Source organism: Salmo salar, chromosome ssa29 (assembly GCF_905237065.1).
Source record: "Salmo salar chromosome ssa29, Ssal_v3.1, whole genome shotgun sequence".
Taxonomy (NCBI): Eukaryota; Metazoa; Chordata; class Actinopteri; order Salmoniformes; family Salmonidae; genus Salmo; species Salmo salar.
Genome location: NC_059470.1, coordinates 16,799,531 through 16,820,994, shown reverse-complemented (window position 1 = coordinate 16,820,994; position 21,464 = coordinate 16,799,531). Strand labels below are relative to the sequence as shown.

The 21,464-nt window shown below is 45.6% G+C and overlaps 1 protein-coding gene across 2 annotated transcripts in view; it reads left to right on the top strand.

Annotated features, from left to right (window-relative positions):
- cssa29h8orf34 (chromosome ssa29 C8orf34 homolog) overlaps nt 1-21,464 on the top strand; it is a 170,877-nt gene that overhangs the window by 130,208 nt on the left and 19,205 nt on the right. For both annotated transcript variants that reach the window (XM_014181035.2, XM_014181034.2), the window contains exon 11: nt 20,676-20,826. In XM_014181035.2, coding sequence (XP_014036510.1) covers nt 20,676-20,826 — 151 coding nt within the window. The remainder of the gene's footprint in view (nt 1-20,675; nt 20,827-21,464) is intronic.

The window sequence follows — 21,464 nt, the reverse complement described above, 5'->3', positions numbered from 1 at the left end:
TGTTCAAGTGTGTCATGGAAATGTGTTTCTGGTATATTCCAACTCCCCCTGAGAAACCCACAGCGAGTGGGGTCACGATTGTCCAGCAACCCTGGAGCAATTGGGGTGAAGTGCCTTGCTTAAGAGCACAGCAACAGATTTATCACATTGTCAGCTCCAGGATTCAAACCAGTGTCCTTTCAGTTACTGGCCCAACGCTCTAACCTCGAGGCTACGAGCCACCCCCAATTGTGTCGGATTGCATTACAGGGAACCAACTGCATCCTTGGCGATCCAGCTCCCTACACTCTGCAGTCCATGGGTCACAGCACTGACACACAAGTAACTCATGATTTTGGCTGTCTTCACCACTGTACAGTACAGCACATGTACTCTCCATTACTCTCCTCACACGGTCTCCATAGGTTCGAGCGGTTGGCAGTGTTAAGAGCAAGCTTTTAATATTCTAATGTTTCCCATATGGAAACACCAAGTGTGAATGTCTCTCTCCCGCCACCTACTGCTGTTTTTAAAGCCTTGTATTCGACCCAAATGGCACCCTATTCCCTACATAGTGCACTACGTTTGACCAGAGCCCTATGGGCCCTGGTCGAAAGTAGTGCACTGCATAGGGAATAGGGTGCCATTTGGAACTTAACCCAAATGTGGTTGTTTTCCTCTTTAATGGCTTATTCTGGGCCCTTTTTGAAAGGCTAATGTAATTTGTCTTCCTAATAGTGTGTTTGTTTAACTGGGCCTGCAGGGCTCTGGGGCCCTGAGGAGCTAACATGCTATGGGAAACAACATGTAATACTTTAATGAGTTCTGTTGAGTCACTTCTTGGGACAAACAATGGTTACTGTCATACAATGGCCGAGCGCTCTGTCTGTCTATCTACTGTATCTATCTCCACTCACTGCCGTTCCTATGGTTCACTGGATGCGTTCCAAATGGGACCCTACTCCCTATGTAGGGCACTCCTTTTAACCATGGCCCATAGAGGTCTGGTGAAAAGTAGTGCACTAGTATGAAGGGAGTTGGGTGCCATTTGGGAGGCAATCATGGGACACAGACAAAGGATGTCCTGATTTTCTGTATGGACAAAGCTAAAATAAAAAACACAAGTGTATAGAAGTTTGTTTTCAGTCAATAGGGCATTTTATAGTGGCTTCCTGTTTGTCCCCAGGTAAAGGATATCTTGTATTGTTAACAGTCCAGAACTGAGCCATGAAACAAAGCAGACTTGGATAGCTGAACACACACACACACCACGCACACTTATGTACATTCAACTGAAATGTGTCTTCGACATTTAACCCAATCCCTCTGAATCAGAGAGGTGTGGGGGGGTTGCCTTATTCGACGTCCATGTCATCGGCGCCCGGTGAGCAGTTGTTGTTGGGGGTTAACTGCCTTGCTCAAGGGCAGAACGGCAGAAAGCTGAACACTGTTAATGGTTAACGTTAATGCTGCTGCAACAGCAGTAGGTCTACCATCTAGCTGTGCCAGCTTCTCTAGGTGATAATTGACTCATAAAGGTTATGTTCCTAAAGCAACAGCCGGAGTAATTTCCCAAGAATTTTTGCTCAATTTCCTTCATAAGTGTCAAGCACTATGTTTAATCAAACCTAGCCCTTGTAGCCCTTCGACTGGGTGTTACCGTCGTCAAGATTTTTCTAAATGTTTACATTTTTACAAGTAACAAGAATAAGATAATTAGCATGATGCAATGCTATGTGTATGTTTCTATGTTTCAGGGCAGGAATGTGATGGTTTATGTTTACAGGGCCATTTGGATGTAGTTCAGCTGATATATTGCAGGGCCTCTATTCCTAAGTGTGTGTGTGTGTGTGCACGCGTGTGTGTGTGTGTGCGTGTGTCTTTAGTACTTGGCACCAGCCACCTCTCCACTTTATCAATGGAGCCAGCATGCTCCCACACCTCTATGGTAATATATTATACACCTGACTATCAGCAGACCCAATCTCATGTTTTATACTCCAGGGAAGTGTCATAAATGGCACCCTAATCCATATATAGTGCATAACTTTTGACCAGAGCCCATTGGGCCCTGGTCAAAAAGTAGTGCACTGCAAAGGGAATAGGTTTCCATTGGGGACGTAGCCTAGGTAACCCAATAGCTGTTTTATTCCCCTACAAAAGTCTCTAGTATTTCCAGACTTTCCATATTAGTGGTTTCCTTTCATGTGGTCTAGGTGCTCCACGTTCATAATGATTGTCTCAATGCAAAAAGTGAGTTTAGAAAACAGCTATCCTGAAGAACTGTAGGAGCTCCTGCATTGCCTTACTTGTATCCAGTCTCCCTGGTTCCTCTAGGCTGGGACTGTTTCATTCCGGTCCTGGAGGGCCAAAACACTTCTAGCGTTCATGCTCTGCTTATGCACAGAGACTGATTCAGACCGGAGACACCAGGTGAGTGCAATTACCTGTAACGGTCGTCGTAGGTAGTGGACCAAAATGAAGCGGGTTAAGTGCTCATCATAACTTTATTGAACACATAACAAAGCAAGAAAATGATCGAACGAACAGGATTACAGGCTAAACACAGCTATGCAATCACAACTTCCCACAAAACCCAAACAAAACACACCCCTCTATATAGGACCTTCAATCAGAGGCAACGAGGAAGAGCTGCCTCCAATTGAAGACCAAAAGGCCAAATCAATAAACTAAACATGGAACTAAAAACACTAGACTAGAACATAGAAATATACTAACATAGAACATAGCCCAAAAACCCCAGAAAACACTAACCAAACACCCCTCTACATAAACACACACCCCGAACCACATAAAACAAATATCCCCCTGCCACGTCCTGACCAAACTACAATAACAAATAACCCCTTACTGGTCAGAACGTGACAGTACCCCCCCCCAGGGTGCAGAACCCGGATGCACCTCACACAAAAATAAATAAACACAAAATAAACCCCCCAAAGGGAAGGGAAGGTGGCTGCCGTCACCGACGGTTCCCGTACTACACCCCCCCTCCCCAATCCTCCTACTGTGGAGGTGGCTCAGGCTCTGGCCTTAGTCCCCCACCTAACCTGTCCACCCCCGCTGAATGCCTCTGGCTGAATCGCATCGCTGTAGACCTCGGGCTGAAGCACTTCGCTGTAGACCTCGGGCAGACGGACAATTCTGGGAGCTCCGGACTGTAGGGCTACTCTGGCTGCGCCGATTCCGGACTGTAGGGCGACTCTGGGAGCTCCGGACTGTAGGCCGTCTCTGGGAGCTCCGGACTGTAGGCCGTCTCTGGGAGCTCCGGACTGTAGGCCGTCTCTGGGAGCTCCGGACTGTAGGCCGTCTCTGGGAGCTCCGGACTGTAGGCCGTCTCTGGGAGCTCCGGACTGTAGGCCGTCTCACTCGGTTCCGGACTGTAGGCCGTCTCACTCGGTTCCGGACTGTAGGCCGTCTCACTCGGTTCCGGACTGTAGGCAGTCTCACTCGGTTCCGGACTGTAGGCCGTCTCACTCGGTTCCGGACTGTAGGCCGTCTCACTCGGTTCCGGACTGTAGGCCGTCTCACTCGGTTCCGGACTGTGAGCCGTCTCTAGACGGGGCACTGTCGTCGGACACTCTGGACGGGGAACTGTTTCCGGACACTCTGGACGGGGTACTGTTGCCGGAAGCTCTGGACGGGGTACTGTTGCCGGAAGCTCTGGACGGGGTACTGTCATCGGAAGCTCTGGACGGGGTACTGTCATCGGAAGCTCTGGACGGGGTACTGTCGTCGGAAGCTCTGGACGGGGTACTGTCATCGGAAGCTCTGGACGGGGTACTGTCGTCGGAAGCTCTGGACGGGGACTGCGCACTGAAAGCCTGATGCGTGGGGCTGGTAGTGGAGGTACCAGACTGGAGGCACGCACCCCAAGGCTAGTGCGAGTAGCAGGAACAGGACGAGTTGGACTGGGCTGACGCACTGGAGGCCTGGGGCTGGTACTGGAGATGCCAGACTGGATACACGCACCCCAAGGCTAGTGCGGGGAGCAGGAACAGGACGAGTTGGACTGGGCTGACGCACTGGAGCCCTGGGGCGTATACTGGAGATGCCAGACTGGATACACGCACCCCAAGGCTAGTGCGGGGAGCAGGAACAGGACGAGTTGGACTGGGCTGACCCACTGGAGGCCTGGGGCTGGTACTGGAGATGCCAGACTGGATACACGCACCCCAAGGCTAGTGCGGGGAGCAGGAACAGGACGAGTTGGACTGGGCTGACGCACTGGAGGCCTGGTGCGTGGTGCTGGCTTTGGATGTGCCAGACTGGAAACACGCACCTCAGGGCTAGTGCGAGGAGCTGGAACAGGATACACTGGACCGTGAAGGCGCACTGGCGGTCTTGAGCGCAGTACTGGCACCACCCTTACTGGCTGGATGCCCGCTTCCCACTGGCAAATGCAGGGCGCTGGCACCGCGCACACCGGCCTGTGAATGCTCGGCCTCGACGCCGTGCGCATCACCCCATAGCACGGGGCCTGACCAGTAACAAGCTGCCTCCGATAAGCACGGGGAGTTGGCTTGGGGCTTAACCCTGGCCCAGCCAAACTACCCGTGTGCCCCCCCCAAAAAAATTATTGGGGCTGCCTCTCATGTATCCTACGTTGGGCCCGCTCTTCGCTCCACTTTCGCCGTTCCTCCCTCGCTGTCTCCACCTGTTTCCATGTCAGGGTCTTGTCCCCTGCCATTACCTCCTCCCATGTCCAAAATGTCCTCCACTCCCTTATCTCCCTGGCCCAGGATCCTTCCTCTTCCTGGGCCCGCTGCTTGGTCCGTTGGTGGTGGGAAGTTCTGTAACGGTCGTCGTAGGTAGTGGACCAAAATGCAGCGGGTTGAGTGCTCATCTTAACTTTATTGAACACGTAACAAAAGAAAACAAGAAAAGATAACGATCGAACGAACATGATTACAGGCTAAACACAGCTATGCAATCACAACTTCCCACAAAACCCAAACAAAACACACCCCTCTATATAGGACCTTCAATCAGAGGCAACGAGAAACAGCTGCCTCCAATTGAAGGCCAAATCAATAAACTAAACATAGAACTAAAAAGACTAGACTAGAACTTAGAAATATACTAACATAGAACATAGCCCAAAAACCCCGGAAAACACTAACTAAACACCCCTCTATATAAACACACACCCCGAACCACAAAAAACAAATACCCCCCTGCCACGTCCTGACCAAACTACAATAACAAATAACCCCTTACTGGTCAGAACGTGACATTACCTAGCAGATAGAAACAGAAACCAGAAGTTTTTGCCTCCCTCAGGCACCGAAATTGAACCGCCCAAGACCGATACCTTAAGCTAATCTGGTCTGTGACCACCACTGCCTTTCCCCCCATTGTACCCCCAAGACTAGGGCTCTATCTCAATTCGCCTTTCCGTGATTTCTTGCATCCAATTTCCTCAATGCCTTCTCAACTGTAATGGAGGAGGTCCTTCCCCTCAGACCTCCTTATCCAATGTGTTTTGAGAAGAAGGCGAGTAACTGAAGAAAGGTGAATTGTGAAAGTAAGTAAGTACAGTAAGGCCTACAACCGACACTTCTGTGTCCTCTCCTTAGTTGCTGTTAGCATGATACCTGGCTCACCTGCCATTGGCCAAACAAACAAACGTGCTTGTCTAGGCCCAGTCATGTCTAGGCCCAGTCATGTCTAGGCCCAATCATGTCTAGGCCCAATCATGGCCTGCTGCATCCACCTCATCCTCTCTCCCTTTCCATCCCTCTCTATTTCTCTCTTTCGCTCTCTCTCTTTCTTACCAACACACACCAGTCCCACCAGACCCGACACACACACTCGCATGCTCGCACACTCATACACTCATACACACACACACACACACACACACACACACACACACACACACACACACACACACACACACACACACACACACACACACACACACACACACACACACACACACACACACACACACACACACACACACACACACACGCCCTTACATGCAAAGCCACCATCAGCCAGGAGTCATAACTAATGCCTTATTTAAATTTAGCCCAAACCCCCGGCTGCTTAGGGTTTTCATTTGTTAGAACAAACAATAGCAAATTACTCACCTCCAATGGACCCGAGTAACAAAGAGCCTGGAGAGCTGGGAACGAGGAGAGATCGTACTGCTGTGGTTTCTACTAAATATAGTCTACTAATTCAACTTTAAGAGAAACAGTCTGTTTGTCGGCAATTGATTGCTTGTGACTACATGCAGAGCAGAGCTAGAACCCAAGCCGCTCGCTTGCTCTCCCGCACCGCACTCCGTATTAGAAAAGAAAGGCTGACTCTTTGAACTTTAGTGAGCGTGAGTTTTTTCCTTCCTTCGAGTTTTCAGTTTTCACTCTTCATGGGCCAACATTCAATCAAACTTGCCATGCAGTAATCCCACACAGCAAGGTTAATCCCACACAGCAAGGAGATTTATCAGAAGTAACACTGTTGAAGCTAATATTTATCACTATGGCACATTGAGTGTTTTCTGCGTAGGTTAAGAGCATGCAGCCATATAAATGCTATTGTAATGTAGTTGGTTGCAAAACACATACTGTCAATATTAATAACCTTAATTCTGAAGTATATGTATTTAATAAAACTTTAACTAACATCCACCAGAGTATACCAAACATTAGGAACACCTTCCTAATATTGCATTGCACCCCCATTTTGCCCTCAGAACAGCCTAAATTAGTCGGGGCATGGACTCTACAATGTGTCGAAAACGTTCCACAGGGATGCTGGCCCATGTTGACTCCAATGCTTCCCACAGTTGTGTCAAGTTTGCTGGATGTCCTTTGGGTGGTGGACCAATTTTGATACACACAGGAAACTGTTCAGCGTGAAAAACCCAGCAGCGTTGTAGTTCTTGACACAAAACAGTGTGCCTGGCACCTACTACCATACCCCGTTTAAAGTCACTGAAATCGTTTGTTTTACATATTCACCCTCTGAATGGCACACATACACAATCCATGTCTCAGTTGTCTCAAGGCTTAAAAATCTTTATTTTACCTGTCTCCTCCCCTTCATCTACACTGGGAAAGAGCAGGTGTTCTTATTGTTTTGTATACTCAGTGTACATCAATACAAAACAGATCATATGAATACAAAACAGATACCCAGAATTAATTTGCAATAAAAAATGATTTTCTTCCATTGCATCCATGGACACCCAGTCCATCATCCTTCAGCTAACCTAACACAACCCTAAGCCAAAACCCACACAAACAAACACACACACACACACACACACACACACACACACACACACACACACACACACACACACACACACACACACACACACACACACACACACACACACACACACACACACACACACCATCATCCTTCAGCTAACCTAACACAACCCTAAGCCGACAGACACACACACACACTCCATCATCCTCCTGCTAACCCAACCCTAACCCCACAGCTACAGGAGGATATTAATAATATGTGGTCTAACGCTTCAGATAATACATTCCTGTTGTCTTGGCAATGGCTATGGACTCACCTAGGCTGCATCCCAAATGACACCCAAGTTATTCCCTATATAGTGCACTACGCTTCACCTGAGCCCAATGGTAATATGTAGGGGATAGGGTGCCAATTGTGACGCGGACTAATGTAGAATGTGGTCGGTTCAGCTCCCAGGCACACAGACCCAATGACACGACTGATTCAGAGCAGCCAACAGCAAACAGGATATTGACAATAACACAATTACACTCCTGATTCAAGCCTCTCCTCTCTCCTTTCTTCTCCTTTCCTCTCCTTTCCTCTCCTCCCCTCTCCTCTTCTCCCCTCTCTCTTCCCTTCCCTCTCCTTTCCTGAGAGGCTACAAAGGCAGGTCTACTATGACATACTGTCTACACGCTGGGATACACAAGGCCAGCCAAACCATGGTCTTCTGGAGTGCTGGATTGTTACAGTTCAACAATAGCTCATCATTAACTGGCCAAGAATGCGTCCCAAATGGCACCCTATTCCCTATATAGTGTACTATTTTTGACCAGGGTCCATAGGGCAAAAGTAGTGCACTGTACAGAGGATAGGGTGCCATTCGGGACCCTTCCAAGGGCAGGCAAACAATGGAGGTGTTCTAGGGTGCTGCTGCGTGCCTGCAACAATAGTCCATCATTAACTGACGGGAAAGGGATGAGGACAAAGCAATGGGGGAGTATGAAAGAGACACGGAGGGAGGAGAGTTCAACACCTTAAATGAACTGTCCAATGTTTCCAGATTTCTATGAAATGTGACCTATAATTACTTACAATATGAGTGAAATAGTTTTCCTTTCAAAAATGGTAGGGGAAAGTGGAGCAAGTTGAGCAAAAGGGGTAAGTTGAGCCACCCTTGTTTCTAGGAAACCATACACAAAATGTATCATTTGGCCAAATATTTAGGAAGAGGTCATCATTTCATGGAGTCTGTGAAGGAAGAAACCACATGGAAAAGTAGTAAGACAGTTAGGTCCAAAAAACTGATTTTCACCATGTCAAATTAATCTATTGTGTTCAAGGTTTAATGATGCTTGTATCTAAACCAAAGTAGATCATTTTAAGTTGGGGTCTCTATAAGCTTCAATATGAGGTCCTAAACCTGGCATGAAAGTGCATGGTTGTAGCTGTGTGGGCTAATATAGTCAAAATGTTTGCCTTGGAGTAAGTTGAGCCAATGGCAAGTCGAGCAAATTGAAGTGTTTTCTTCCCAGGCGTAATGCAAGGCATTATTGCTGTGATATGAGGTAACAACAGGGCCTGGCCTATGATAAGGGTTTGTTAGGTGTTAAGCCTGTGTTAAAATGAGTAAACGACCAAACAGTGATAGTGAATGTGTTGAATTGTGAGTGATAAATAAAGATAGACATGGTTTTAAAAAGGAAGTGGTAATATTTAATTCAGTACAGAAATGTGTAGGCGGCTTAACTTAACCTATCCCGCGGCTCAAATTCCCACTGGGCACAGATGTAATTTCAACGTCTAGGTTTGATTTACATTTGGTTGAGATGTCAACTAATTTGAATTTAACGTGAAACCAACAAAAAATGACACCATGTCATTGGATTTAGGTTAAAAGTTGGGTGAAAAAAATACGGAATTCCCTTACGTTTATAACTACAGAGCCTTCAGAAAGTATTCACACCCCTTTAATTTTTTCTGCATTTTGTGTGTTACAAAGTGGGATTAAAATGGATTTAATTGTATTTTTTTTGGCAATGATCTACACAAAATACTCTGTAGTGTTAAAGTGGAAGACAAATTCTAACGTTTGTAAAAACTGTATGAAGAATAAAACAAACATGTCTTGGTTACATAAGTATTCAACCTCCTGAGTCAATACATGTTACAATCACCTTTGGCAGCGATTACAGCTGTGGGTCTTTCTGGGTAAGTCTCTAAGAGCTTTCCACACCTGGATTGTGAAACATTTCCCCGTATTCTTTCCAAATTCTTAACACTCTGTCAAATTGGTTGTTGATCATTGCTAGACAACCATTTGCAGGTCTTGCCATAGATTTTCAAGCAGATTTAAGTCAAAACTGTAACTTGGCCACTCAGGAACACTCACTTTCTTCTTGTTAAGCAACTCCATGTAGATTTGGCCTTGTGTTTTATGTTATTGTCCTGCTGAATAGATGAATTAATCTCCCAGGGTCTGGTGGAAAGCATACTGAACCAGGTTTTCCTCTAGGATTTTTCCTATGCTTAGCTCCATTGCATTTATTTTTTATCCTGAAAAACTCCCCGGTCCTTAACGATTATAGACATACCCATAACATAATACAGCCACCCCTATGATTGAAAATATGGAGAGCAGTACTCAGTAATTTGTTGTGTTTGATTTGCCCCAATGCATTGCTTTGCCATATTTTTGCAGTATTACTTTAGTGTCCTGTTGCAAACAGGATGCATGTTTTGGAATATTTTAATTCTGTACAGGCTTCATTCTTTTAACTCTGTCAATTAGGGTAGCATTGTGGAGTAACTACAGTGCTGTTGATCCATCCTCATTTTTCTTCTATCACAGCCATTAAACTCTGTAACTGTTTTAAAGTCCCCAATGGCCTCCTGGTGACATCCCTGAGCGGCTTCCTTCCTCTCTGGCAACTGAGTTAGGAAGGATGCCTGTATCTTTGTAGTGACTGGGTGTATTGATGCACCATCCAAAGTGTAATTAATAACTTCACTATGCTCAAAGGGATATTCCATGTCTGCTTTTTAGTTTATTTTTATCCTTCTAGCAATAGGTGCCCTTTGCGAGGGATTGGAAAAGCTCCCTGGTCTTTGTTGTTGAATCTGAGTTTGAAATTCACTGCTCGACTGGAGAACCTTCCAGATCATTGTATGTGTGGGGTACAGAGATGAGGTAGTCATTCAAATATTATGTTAAAACACTTTTTATGCACACAGAGTGAGTCCATGCAACTTATTATGTGACTTGTTAAGCACATTTTTACTCCTGAACTTATTTAGGCTTGCCATAACAAAATGGTTGAATACTCAAGACACTTCAGCTTTTAATTTTGTATTAATTTGTAACAATTTCGAAAACCTTATCCCACTCTGACATTATTGGGTAGGCCAGTGACAAAAAATCTCAAATTAATCCATTTTAAATTCAGGCTGTAACACAACAAAATGTGGAAAAATTCAAGGGTTATGAATACTTTCTGAAGGCACTGTATATTTCTCACTGTAATCTACATTATTAGCCTGGTCCCAGGTCTGTGTGGGTTGCAGCTAACTCCTATATGGTTCCTTGTCATGCCAAACATGCTGAAAACAATAGTTTGGCTAAACGTACTGTATGTTACTGTTGATTGTTATGTAGTGAAGTGAGTTGGACTTAAAGTCAGTGGCACCCACAGCCCAAGGGGAATTCCTCTTTGTCTAATGGTTAATATGTTTGTTTTCCACGCTGGGAGAACGAGTTTCGGATCCCACTACTTACAATTATTTGACAGCTTACAGAGACAGTAATACGCTCTTCAAAAACTGTATTGTTGATGAAACTTTTGTTACCCCAAAAAAGCCTTCTAACAAATATCCTATCGTACCAGGTAAACAACGTTATTATAATTACCCTTTTAAAAGATACAATTTTTAAACCAAACAATGAGGAAACAAACCAGATGTGTAGTCGAGCTGTCTCTCACATGCAGGGTTAGGCCCATAAATCAACCAGTTGTTTTCAGCGAGCTGTCAGAAAACTCAAGGGACACATGCAAACAAAGGAAGAAATAAGACTAAATCATATTGGATTACTTTCTCTTCCTCTTTCCCTCTCCCCCCTTTTGCCCCCCCCCCCTCCATTTCTCTCTCGCACTCTCATTCATCTCTCCCTCCCTCCCGTCCTTTCTCCCACTCCATCTCTTCCTCCCTCTCTCATTCATCTCTTCCTCCCTCCCGTCCTTTCCCCCACTCCATCTCTTCCTCCGACCTGTCCTTTCCCCCACTCCATCCCTCCCTATCACGTTCATCTCTCCCTCCATCCTTCTGAAAACAACAGGCATGTCAGGAGCCTTCTATTAACTGGTTTGAAGAGGTCAGCCTGTGGTCTTATAGGGGATGAGGTAGCGGTGGTGGTCCGGCTAGTGGTGTGTGTGTTCCTAGCTGCTTCCTGCTCAACTGGGGTTGCCCACCAGCAGTCCTTCACTAGACCAGGCTGCAATGCGCTGCGATGGGCATCATGTGGCCCAGGAGCCATGTGGGCAGACCAGAGGTCCAATCATTGCACATTTTTTTTACCAGGGCCCATGGGGTATCAAGTATCAAAGGTGATGAACGTGGCTTAGAAGCAATATTTCCCAAAATAGACAACCTTTCATACCAGTTATGAATAGAACTTTATTATCCATGGTAGACCAGAGTAAGAAACCCAGACAGGAGTCTTTTTCTGGCCTTTTCCTGCCCTCAAAAGGGCAGAGTTTAAACGACAGCATACTGTCTGTCTGTCTCTCTAGCTCTTCTTCTTCACCACCACCAAGGCCCGATGGTGATTGAGGTTGATGACTGCATGCACACAGCCGGTGCTGTGCACCGGGGCCGACTGGGACCCAAAAACTCCCTGTTAGTGGTGCTGGTGGATATTACTGCTGACCACACACGCATAGCTGCGCACACACACACACATGTAAACAGTGAAAGATTTCAATCTGGACTCCCATCCTCTCAACATGGATCTAATTTAGGTAGAAATCAGATCCATGTTTGTTAGTTGGACAGAAGCATCACCACCAAAGGGTTTTCTTCCATTTTCTTTGTTCACCCTGGGCTCGGCTTTGGGTTCTGCAGTGTTGGCTGGGAGTGGAATTATACAACTTTGGTTTTCTAGCCGCTGACATGAATGACCTCATCATAACTCATTACCAAATTATAAAAGTACTTTATCTCAGAGATGAACAAAACAAACCTTGTTCTTTTGATTTGTTGTTCATCTGGATGAAATAAAATGATTTGCATCGATGCATCCAACAAACAAATGAAACAAAAACAGTTTGACTCATTTGGGTCATCATCTAAACATACATCATTATCAATACAATACAATACAATACAATACAATACAATACAATACAATACAATACAATACAATACAATGCAATGCAGTGCAATGCAATACAATGACTGTTTCAGACAGCAGTGACTCAGTCTATCTCTCGGGACTGGAGCCCTACTCCCTCTATAGTCAACTACTTATGACCAGAGCATTACTCCCTCTATAGTTAACTACTTATGACCAGAGCATTACTCCCTCTATAGTCAACTACTTATGACCAGAGCTCTATTCCCTCTATAGTCAACTACTTATGACCAGAGCTCTATTCCCTCTATAGTCAACTACTTATGACCAGAGCTCTATTCCCTCTATAGTCAACTACTTATGACCAGAGCATTACTCCCTCTATAGTCAACTACTTATGACCAGAGCTCTATTCCCTCTATAGTCAACTACTTATGACCAGAGCTCTATTCCCTCTATAGTCAACTACTTATGACCAGAGCTCTTCTCCCTCTATAGTCAACTACTTATGACCAGAGCATTACTCCCTCTATAGTCAACTACTTATGACCAGAGCTCTATTCCCTCTATAGTCAACTACTTATGACCAGAGCTCTATTCCCTCTATACCCTCTATAGTCAACTACTTATGACCAGAGCATTACTCCCTCTATAGTTAACTACTTATGACCAGAGCTTTATTCCCTCTATTGTCAACTACTTATGACCAGAGCATTACTCCCTCTATAGTCAACTACTTATGACCAGAGCTCAACTCCCTCTATAGTCAACTACTTATGACCAGAGCTCTATTCCCTCTATAGTCAACTACTTATGACCAGAGCTCTACTCCCTCTATAGTCAACTACTTATGAGCAGAGCTCTATTCCCTCTATAGTCAACTACTTCTGACCAGAGCTCTACTCCCTCTATAGTCAACTACTTATGACCAGAGCTCTATTCCCTCTATAGTCAACTACTTATGACCAGAGCATTACTCCCTCTATAGTCAACTACTTATGACCAGAGCATTACTCCCTCTATAGTCAACTACTTCTGACCAGAGCTCTATTCCCTCTATAGTCAACTACTTATGACCAGAGCTCTACTCCCTCTATAGTCAACTACTTATGACCAGAGCTCTATTCCCTCTATAGTCAACTACTTATGACCAGAGCTCTACTCCCTCTATACTCAACTACTTATGACCAGAGCTCTACTCCCTCTATAGTCAACTACTTATGACCAGAGCTCTTCTCCCTCTATAGTCAACTACTTATGACCAGAGCTCTTCTCCCTCTATAGTCAACTACTTATGACCAGAGCTCTACTCCCTCTATAGTCAACTACTTATGACCAGAGCTCTACTCCCTCTATAGTCAACTGCTTCTGACCAGAGCTCTATTCCCTCTATAGTCAACTACTTATGACCAGAGCTCTATTCCCTCTATGGTCAACTACTTATGACCAGAGCATTACTCCCTCTATAGTCAACTACTTATGACCAGAGCTCAACTCCCTCTATAGTCAACTACTTATGACCAGAGCTCTTCTCCCTCTATAGTCAACTACTTATGACCAGAGCTCTACTCCCTCTATAGTCAACTACTTATGACCAGAGCTCTATTCCCTCTATAGTCAACTACTTCTGACCAGAGCTCTATTCCCTCTATAGTCAACTACTTATGACCAGAGCTCTACTCCCTCTATAGTCAACTACTTATGACCAGAGCTCTATTCCCTCTATAGTCAACTACTTATGACCAGAGCTCTACTCCCTCTATAGTCAACTACTTATGACCAGAGCTCTATTCCCTCTATAGTCAACTACTTATGACCAGAGCATTACTCCCTCTATAGTCAACTACTTATGACCAGAGCATTACTCCCTCTATAGTCAACTACTTATGACCAGAGCTCTACTCCCTCTATAGTCAACTACTTATGACCAGAGCATTACTCCCTGTATAGTCAACTACTTATGACTAGAGACCTACTCAGTCAACTACTTATGACCAGAGCATTACTCCCTCTATCGTGCACTATTTTCACCATTTGTTAAATGTCTGGAAGCGAAGGATATTCCAAAAGGCAGGTTTTTATGATTTTCTGACACTAGGTCCAAGTGCAACCATCTGCAGTGGAAAGCTGTGATCTATTTCACCAAAAGCAGATGCTTACTGCATTCCAAATGGCTTACTATTCCCTATATAGTGCACTACTTTTGACGAGAACCCTGTAGGTAGTGCACTATATAGGTAATAGTTTACCATTCGGGACGCAGAAGCTGTGTGTCCACATCATGATAGGCAGACAAAGTTCACACAGTGCAGCCAGATAGATAAAATAAGAAATTCCATCCAGGTGATATCAAAGCCAGTGTAACAGCTTTCCAATTTGATCAGTGCGTTGCAATATTTGCAAGACCATTTGGTTCTTTTGGACCAAAAGTATATTCACTGGCCCATGTGGGAATCCAACCTGACACACACATACACAGAGACACACACACACTTAGGAGTAGAGGTAATCATGACGGTAATCACAACCTTATATCATGAAGAGACTAAAGACTACAGGGGCCCTTCCACATGGTACTGTACAGTCCTGAAGACTACAGGGGCCCTTCCACATGGTACTGTACACTCCTAAAGCCAAGCAAGACACACAGGATTCCAATATGTACACACAACTTTCTATTAATTCACCTTCCTAGATAACATCACATTGGAAACAGACAAAGTATGCCAAGAATCCAAACATAAAGTATAACTTGGTGAATAAATTGATGTTGTTTTCATCAGGGGGACTAGAAAGACACGACTCCCTATATATTATTACCCCTACAACTCATCCAGAACGCCGCAGCCCGTCTGGTGTTCAACCTTCCCAAGTTCTCTCACGTCACCCCGCTCCTCCGCTCTCTCCACTGGCTTCCAGTTGAAGCTCGCATCCGCTACAAGACCATGGTGATTGCCTACGGAGCTGTGAAGGGAACGGCACCTCCATACCTTCAGGCTCTGATCAGGCCCTACACCCAAACAAGGGCACTGCGTTCATCCACCACTGGCCTGCTGGCCCCCCTACCTCTGAGGAAGCACAGTTCCCGCTCAGCCCAGTCAAAACTGTTCGCTGCTCTGGCACCCCAATGGTGGAACAAGCTCCCTCACGACGCCAGGACAGCGGAGTCAATCACCACCTTCCGGAGACACCTGAAACCCCACCTCTTTAAGGAATACCTAGGATAGGATAAAGTAATCCTTCTAACGCCCCCCCCCCCCCTTTAAAGATTTAGATGCACTATTGTAAAGTGGTTGTTCCACTGGATATCATAAGGTGAATGCACCATTTTGTAAGTCGCTCTGGATAAGAGCGTCTGCTAAATGACTTAAATGTAATGTAAATGTAATTATATACACTGACTGTACAAAACATTAAGAACACCTGCTCCTTCCATGACATAGACTGACCAGGTGAATCCAGGTGAAAGCTATGATCCCTTATTGATGTCACTTGTTAAATCCACTTCAATCAGTGTAGATGAAGGGGAGGAGACAGATTAAAGAAGGATGTTTTGTACATTCAGTGTACAGTTGAAGTTGGAAGTTTACATACAGTTAGGTTGGAGTCATTAAAAACCGTTTTTCAACCACTCCACAAATTTCTTGTTAACAAACTATAGTTTTGGCAAGTCGGTTAGGACATCTACTTTGTGCATGACACAAGTAATTTTTCCAACAATTGTTTACAGACAGATTATTTCACTTATCACAATTCCAGTGGGTCAGAAGTTTACATACACTAAATTGACTGTGCCTTTAAACAGCTTGTAAAATTCCAGAATTTAAAGGCAATGCTACCAAATACTAATTGAGTGTATGTAAACTTCTGACCCACTGGGAATGTGATGAAAGAAATAAAAGCTGAAATAAATCATTCTCTCTGCTATTATTTTGACATTTCACATTCTTAAAATAAAGTGGTGATCCTAACTGACCTAAGACAGGGAATTTTTACTAGGATTAAATGTCAGGAATTGTGAAAAACTGAGTTTAAATGTATTTGGCTATGTAAACTTCCGACTTCAACTGTATATGACCTTGACCAGTGGGTCTGACCAAAAGTAGCACACTAGACAAGAGTATTATGTAGCTGGGGAATAGGGCGCCATTTAGGCCACATCTGTGAATGTCCAGTTTCAAGTGTTACTCTGTCACGATTGCCGTACAAACCGGAAGCATACTCGGACCGTTGACCCTCGCTGAAAGTTCCGGACCGTTGACCATTGCTGGAGTTCCGGGTTGTGGACCGTCTCAGGAGGTTCCAGGTTGTGGACCGTCTCAGGACGTTCCGGGCTGTGGACCGTCTCAGGAGGTTCCGGACCATCTCAGGAGGTTCCGGACTGTGGACCGCCTCTGGACACTCCAGAATGTGGACCATCTTTGGAGGTTCCGGACTGTGGACCGTCGTTGGAGGTTCCGAACTGTGGACCGTCGTTGGAGGTTCCGGACTGTGGACCGTCGTTGGAGGTTCCGGACTGTGGAACATCGCCGGAAGCTCTGGACTGGAAACTATCGCCGGAAGCTCTGGACTGGGAACCGTCGCCAGAAGCTCTGGACTGGGAACCGTTGCCGGAAGCTCTGGACTGGGAACCGTCGCCGGAAGCTCTGGACTGGGAACCGTCGCCGGAAGCTCTGGACTGGGAACCGTTGCCGGAAGCTCTGGACTGGGAACCGTCGCCGGAAGCTCTGGACTGGGAACCGTCGCCAGAAGCTCTGGACTGGGAACCGTTGCCGGAAGCTCTGGACTGGGAACCGTCGCCGGAAGCTCTGGACTGGGAACCGTCGCCAGAAGCTCTGGACTGGGAACCGTTGCCGGAAGCTCTGGACTGGGAACCGTCGCCGGAAGCTCTGGACTGGGAACCGTCGCCGGAAGCTCTGGACTGGGAACCGTCGCCGGAAGCTCTGGACTGGGAACCGTCGCCGGAAGCTCTGGACTGGGGACCGTCTCCGGAAGCTCTGGACTGGTAACCGTCGCCGGAAGCTCTAGACTGGGAACTGTCGCTGTAAGCTCTGGACTGTGAAGGCTGTTGCTGTCCTCTCTCCTTGTGTCTGCCGCCCTGGAAGGCGATCCTGTCCTGCCAGGATTTCCTCCCAAGTCCAGGATCCCTTCCCATCCAAAATCTCCTCCCAAGTCCAGGATACCTTCTCCGCCTGGGCACGCTGCTTGGTCCTGTTGTGGTGGGATCTTCTGTCACGATCGTCGTACGAACTGGAAGCATACTCGGACCAACGTGCAGGGTGATCTGGGTTCCACATATTTTATTTAAGTGAAACGCACAAAACAATAAAGCATAAACGATACGTGACGCTCAAGCAGTGCTCATAGGCAACTACACAGAAACAAGATCCCACAAACACAGGTGGGAAAAATAACTACTTAAATATGATCCCCAATTAGAGACAACGATTACCAGCTGCCTCTAATTGGGAATCATACAAAACACCAACATAGAAAAAGAAACTAGAATACAACATAGACATAGATATACTAGATCACTCCCTAGTCACGCTCTGACCTACTACACCATAGAGAAACAATGGCTCTCTATGTTCAGGGCGTGACAATCATGCTGTATGGGAGATAAAGAACATGTTTAGGACAAGTCAGCCAATCAGCCAGCCAGTCAGCCAACCAGCCAGCAAGTCAGTTAGCCAGCAAGTCAGCCAGCATGCCAGCCAGTGAGCCAGTCAGTCAGTAGTTAAAACAGTTGGTCTGCGGACTACAACACTCTGCATTGTTTAGCTGGCTCATTACGGCTCCAGACATATAGCCACCTGGAACACTTGAGCCTATATACTGTAGGTTAATTTGGAGTCTCATAAGGGCCACAAACACTGAATATACTGTTCTGTATGTCTATGTGTGTGTATACAAACTGATCCTAGATCTGGTGACTATGAAGAACTTCAACCCAGAGTGAGAATTTAGATGTGACTGCGATACTAAAATGCTTTGTTCTATGGAATGGGCAACTCATCTGGGTAAAGTCATGTAGTCAAAAAATAAAAGATGATGGCAGGATCTCCCATAACAGACCACAACGAGTTCTGTTTAAATTGTGGTCTTTTATGGGAGATGCCTTCTACCCAGAGCCTGTTTGTGTGTGGAGATGTCACGAAAGATGTCACAGAGAGAATACCCAGAAAAACATGACTAGATGATGTCATGCTGAAGGGAGAGGGACGACAGAGAGGGAGAGGGAGAGAGAGAGAGAGGAACATGTCATGTAATGTTTCACCCTGCTGGTTGGCTGGTTAGAGGGTTATAATTACTGATGGGTTGTGGTCTTACCGCCACAGAGCTCTTCATGTCGCTAATAGGCAGAAAGACCAACTCCAGGGCTTTTTCCCAGATAGCACCCTATTCCCTATAGAGTGCACTACGTATGACCAGGGCCCATAGGGCTCTGATCAAAATAAGTGCACTAAAGGCTATAGAGAATAGGGTACCATTTAGGAAAAAGCTCCAGACTCCCCCAAAATTACGTTTTGTAATTTATCCCTGGGCAGCGCCCGGCAACGGACCCTGTTGTTTTTCGTCATTCCTTTTCTATGCGGGCATGTTTTAAGACCACTCACTCAATACACATTCAGATCAGGGAGCCTACAATGAGTACCAGTGTTAGGCTAGGGATGTGTCCCAAATAGCACCCTATTCCCTATGTAGTGCACTACTCTTTACCGGAACCCTATAGACCACTCGTCAAAAGGAGTGCACTATATAGGGAATAGGGTGCCATTTGGGATACAGCCCATGTGTAAGGTTAGCTATCCCTCTGGGTTGGTCTATAAACGAGTGGAGAGAAGCTGTATGTCTCTCATCAGATCTGTGCCTTTAGACGGGGTGCGTCCCAAATGGCATCCTTTTCCCTATATAGTGGACTACTTTTGACCAGAGCCTTAGGTGCCCTGGTTGAAAATAGTGCAGTAAATAGAAAATATGGTGCCATTTGGGACCCATCCATACACTAGCCTGCCTGGACAGTCCATCATGTGAAACCAGCCTGTCAGTGGACGCTAAGAGTGTCCAGTGATGTCACAGTTGGCAGTGATGCCACCATAACTCATGTTAGGGTTCAGTACAACTACATCCCAAATAGCACCATATTACCTATTTAATGCGTCTACTTTTAACTAGAGCCCTATGGCCGTCTTATCATTGGACACACAAAGGTCCATTGGATTAACAGCTCATCTGACCTGTCTGTGATCACTGGGATAAAAGGGGAGGGGGGATTATGTGTACTCCAATTACAGAATCTGGCAACCCCGGCCTTACTAAATGATGTCTGATGCCAGGAATAGGTATGGCATGGCAGTAATACTTGGCAACCCAGCTGCCCCAGCAGCCAGTTGCAACCGTAGTCTACTTTGCTTATTCATGATCCCTGAATGTCTGTTCATAGAATTTTTAAACGCTTTTCTAGTTTTGATATTGTAAAAAGAAGAAGAAGAAAAAAAAGGTATCCACAAGCTTATGAAAATATATCCAAACAGTTTGGTTTGTTAGATGTATTGTTTGTTAACTGCCTATACTGTAGATGGATCAGCGCTCTCAGACAGCCCGGCTAGCAGGAGCCTTATTCAGCATCCCAAATGGCACTCTACTTCCTACATAGTGCACTGCTTTTGACCAAAGCCCTATGGGCCCTTTTCAAAAGTAGTGCACTAAAAATGGAATAGGGTGCACTTGGGGCACATCCTTGCACTCCATTTCAGAATTTATTGATTGTTATTTATAAAAATCCCCTCAAACGACCACTACTAACAGTCTAGTAGTCTACCAGTCGATGTTCTACCATCCGAGGCTAGCCTAAACCCTGCGCCGCCAACCAACCCACCCACCCACCCACCCACTTTCATCTACACTCTGTGGTTACCCAAAGTTTTTCTAATGCCCATAAAATATAATAATTGCCTCTTGTTACAACAGATATGGCTGGGTCCTGCCCCCATTTTGAGCTTTTGAGCAAAAGCTTGATTATTCAATGAGCTTGTAATTGAGGGGGTCTTTCTTTCTTCTAATGTGACTTTGTCTCTTTTTTCTCCCGCTTTCTCTTTTTTCTCTGTGTCAGCGTCAGGCAGTCTGGGAGGCTGATGTGAAGGTGGTTAAAGGAGTAGGAGGAGGGAGCTCGTCCAGGGAGCTGCTGGGACAGACCGGTGGACTGCTACTAAGTGACTCCCTCTTCTCTAAAGAACTAGAGAACATGGGCAAACACCTCGCTGGTAGGCATCTATCTGGGTGTGTACGGTGTGTGTGGAGGGGGGGGGGTTCTTTGTGTGACGGGGAGTTTTTATTTTTTACAGTGACAAACACTGTGGGTAACCCAGATCAAACAGACAGACACACACACACACACACATAGTGATCCATTAAACGTCACATATATGACGGAGAGAGAACATGGGGAGAGAGAGACACAGAACTAACCTAGCTCCTGCCAAAGAACATATTTGGGGCTTGTGCAGTTTGATTGGCTAATTAAAAACTGATCTGCCAATTAAAAGTGTCTGGAAAAAAGGAAAAAATGTACCCCTCGGCATCTTTTATTAATTTAACAAATACAGCTCTGGTAAGTCGTTAAAACCTTCTGTGAAATTGACAGCACACACACACACACACACACACACACACACACACACACACAGACACACACACACACTATGAACTGATGCATTTTAATTTATAAAACCACACACACACTCATGCACACACTTCGCATGCTGTGACCTGACACATTTTAAGTTCTTAGAACCATGACCAAAATATGGGAGCAGTCACTGTGCCTTTCCATCAGGCTTGATCTCTCTCCTCTCTTTGAACGATGGTTGACGTGACGTCTGTCTGGGTGACTCTCTGAGAC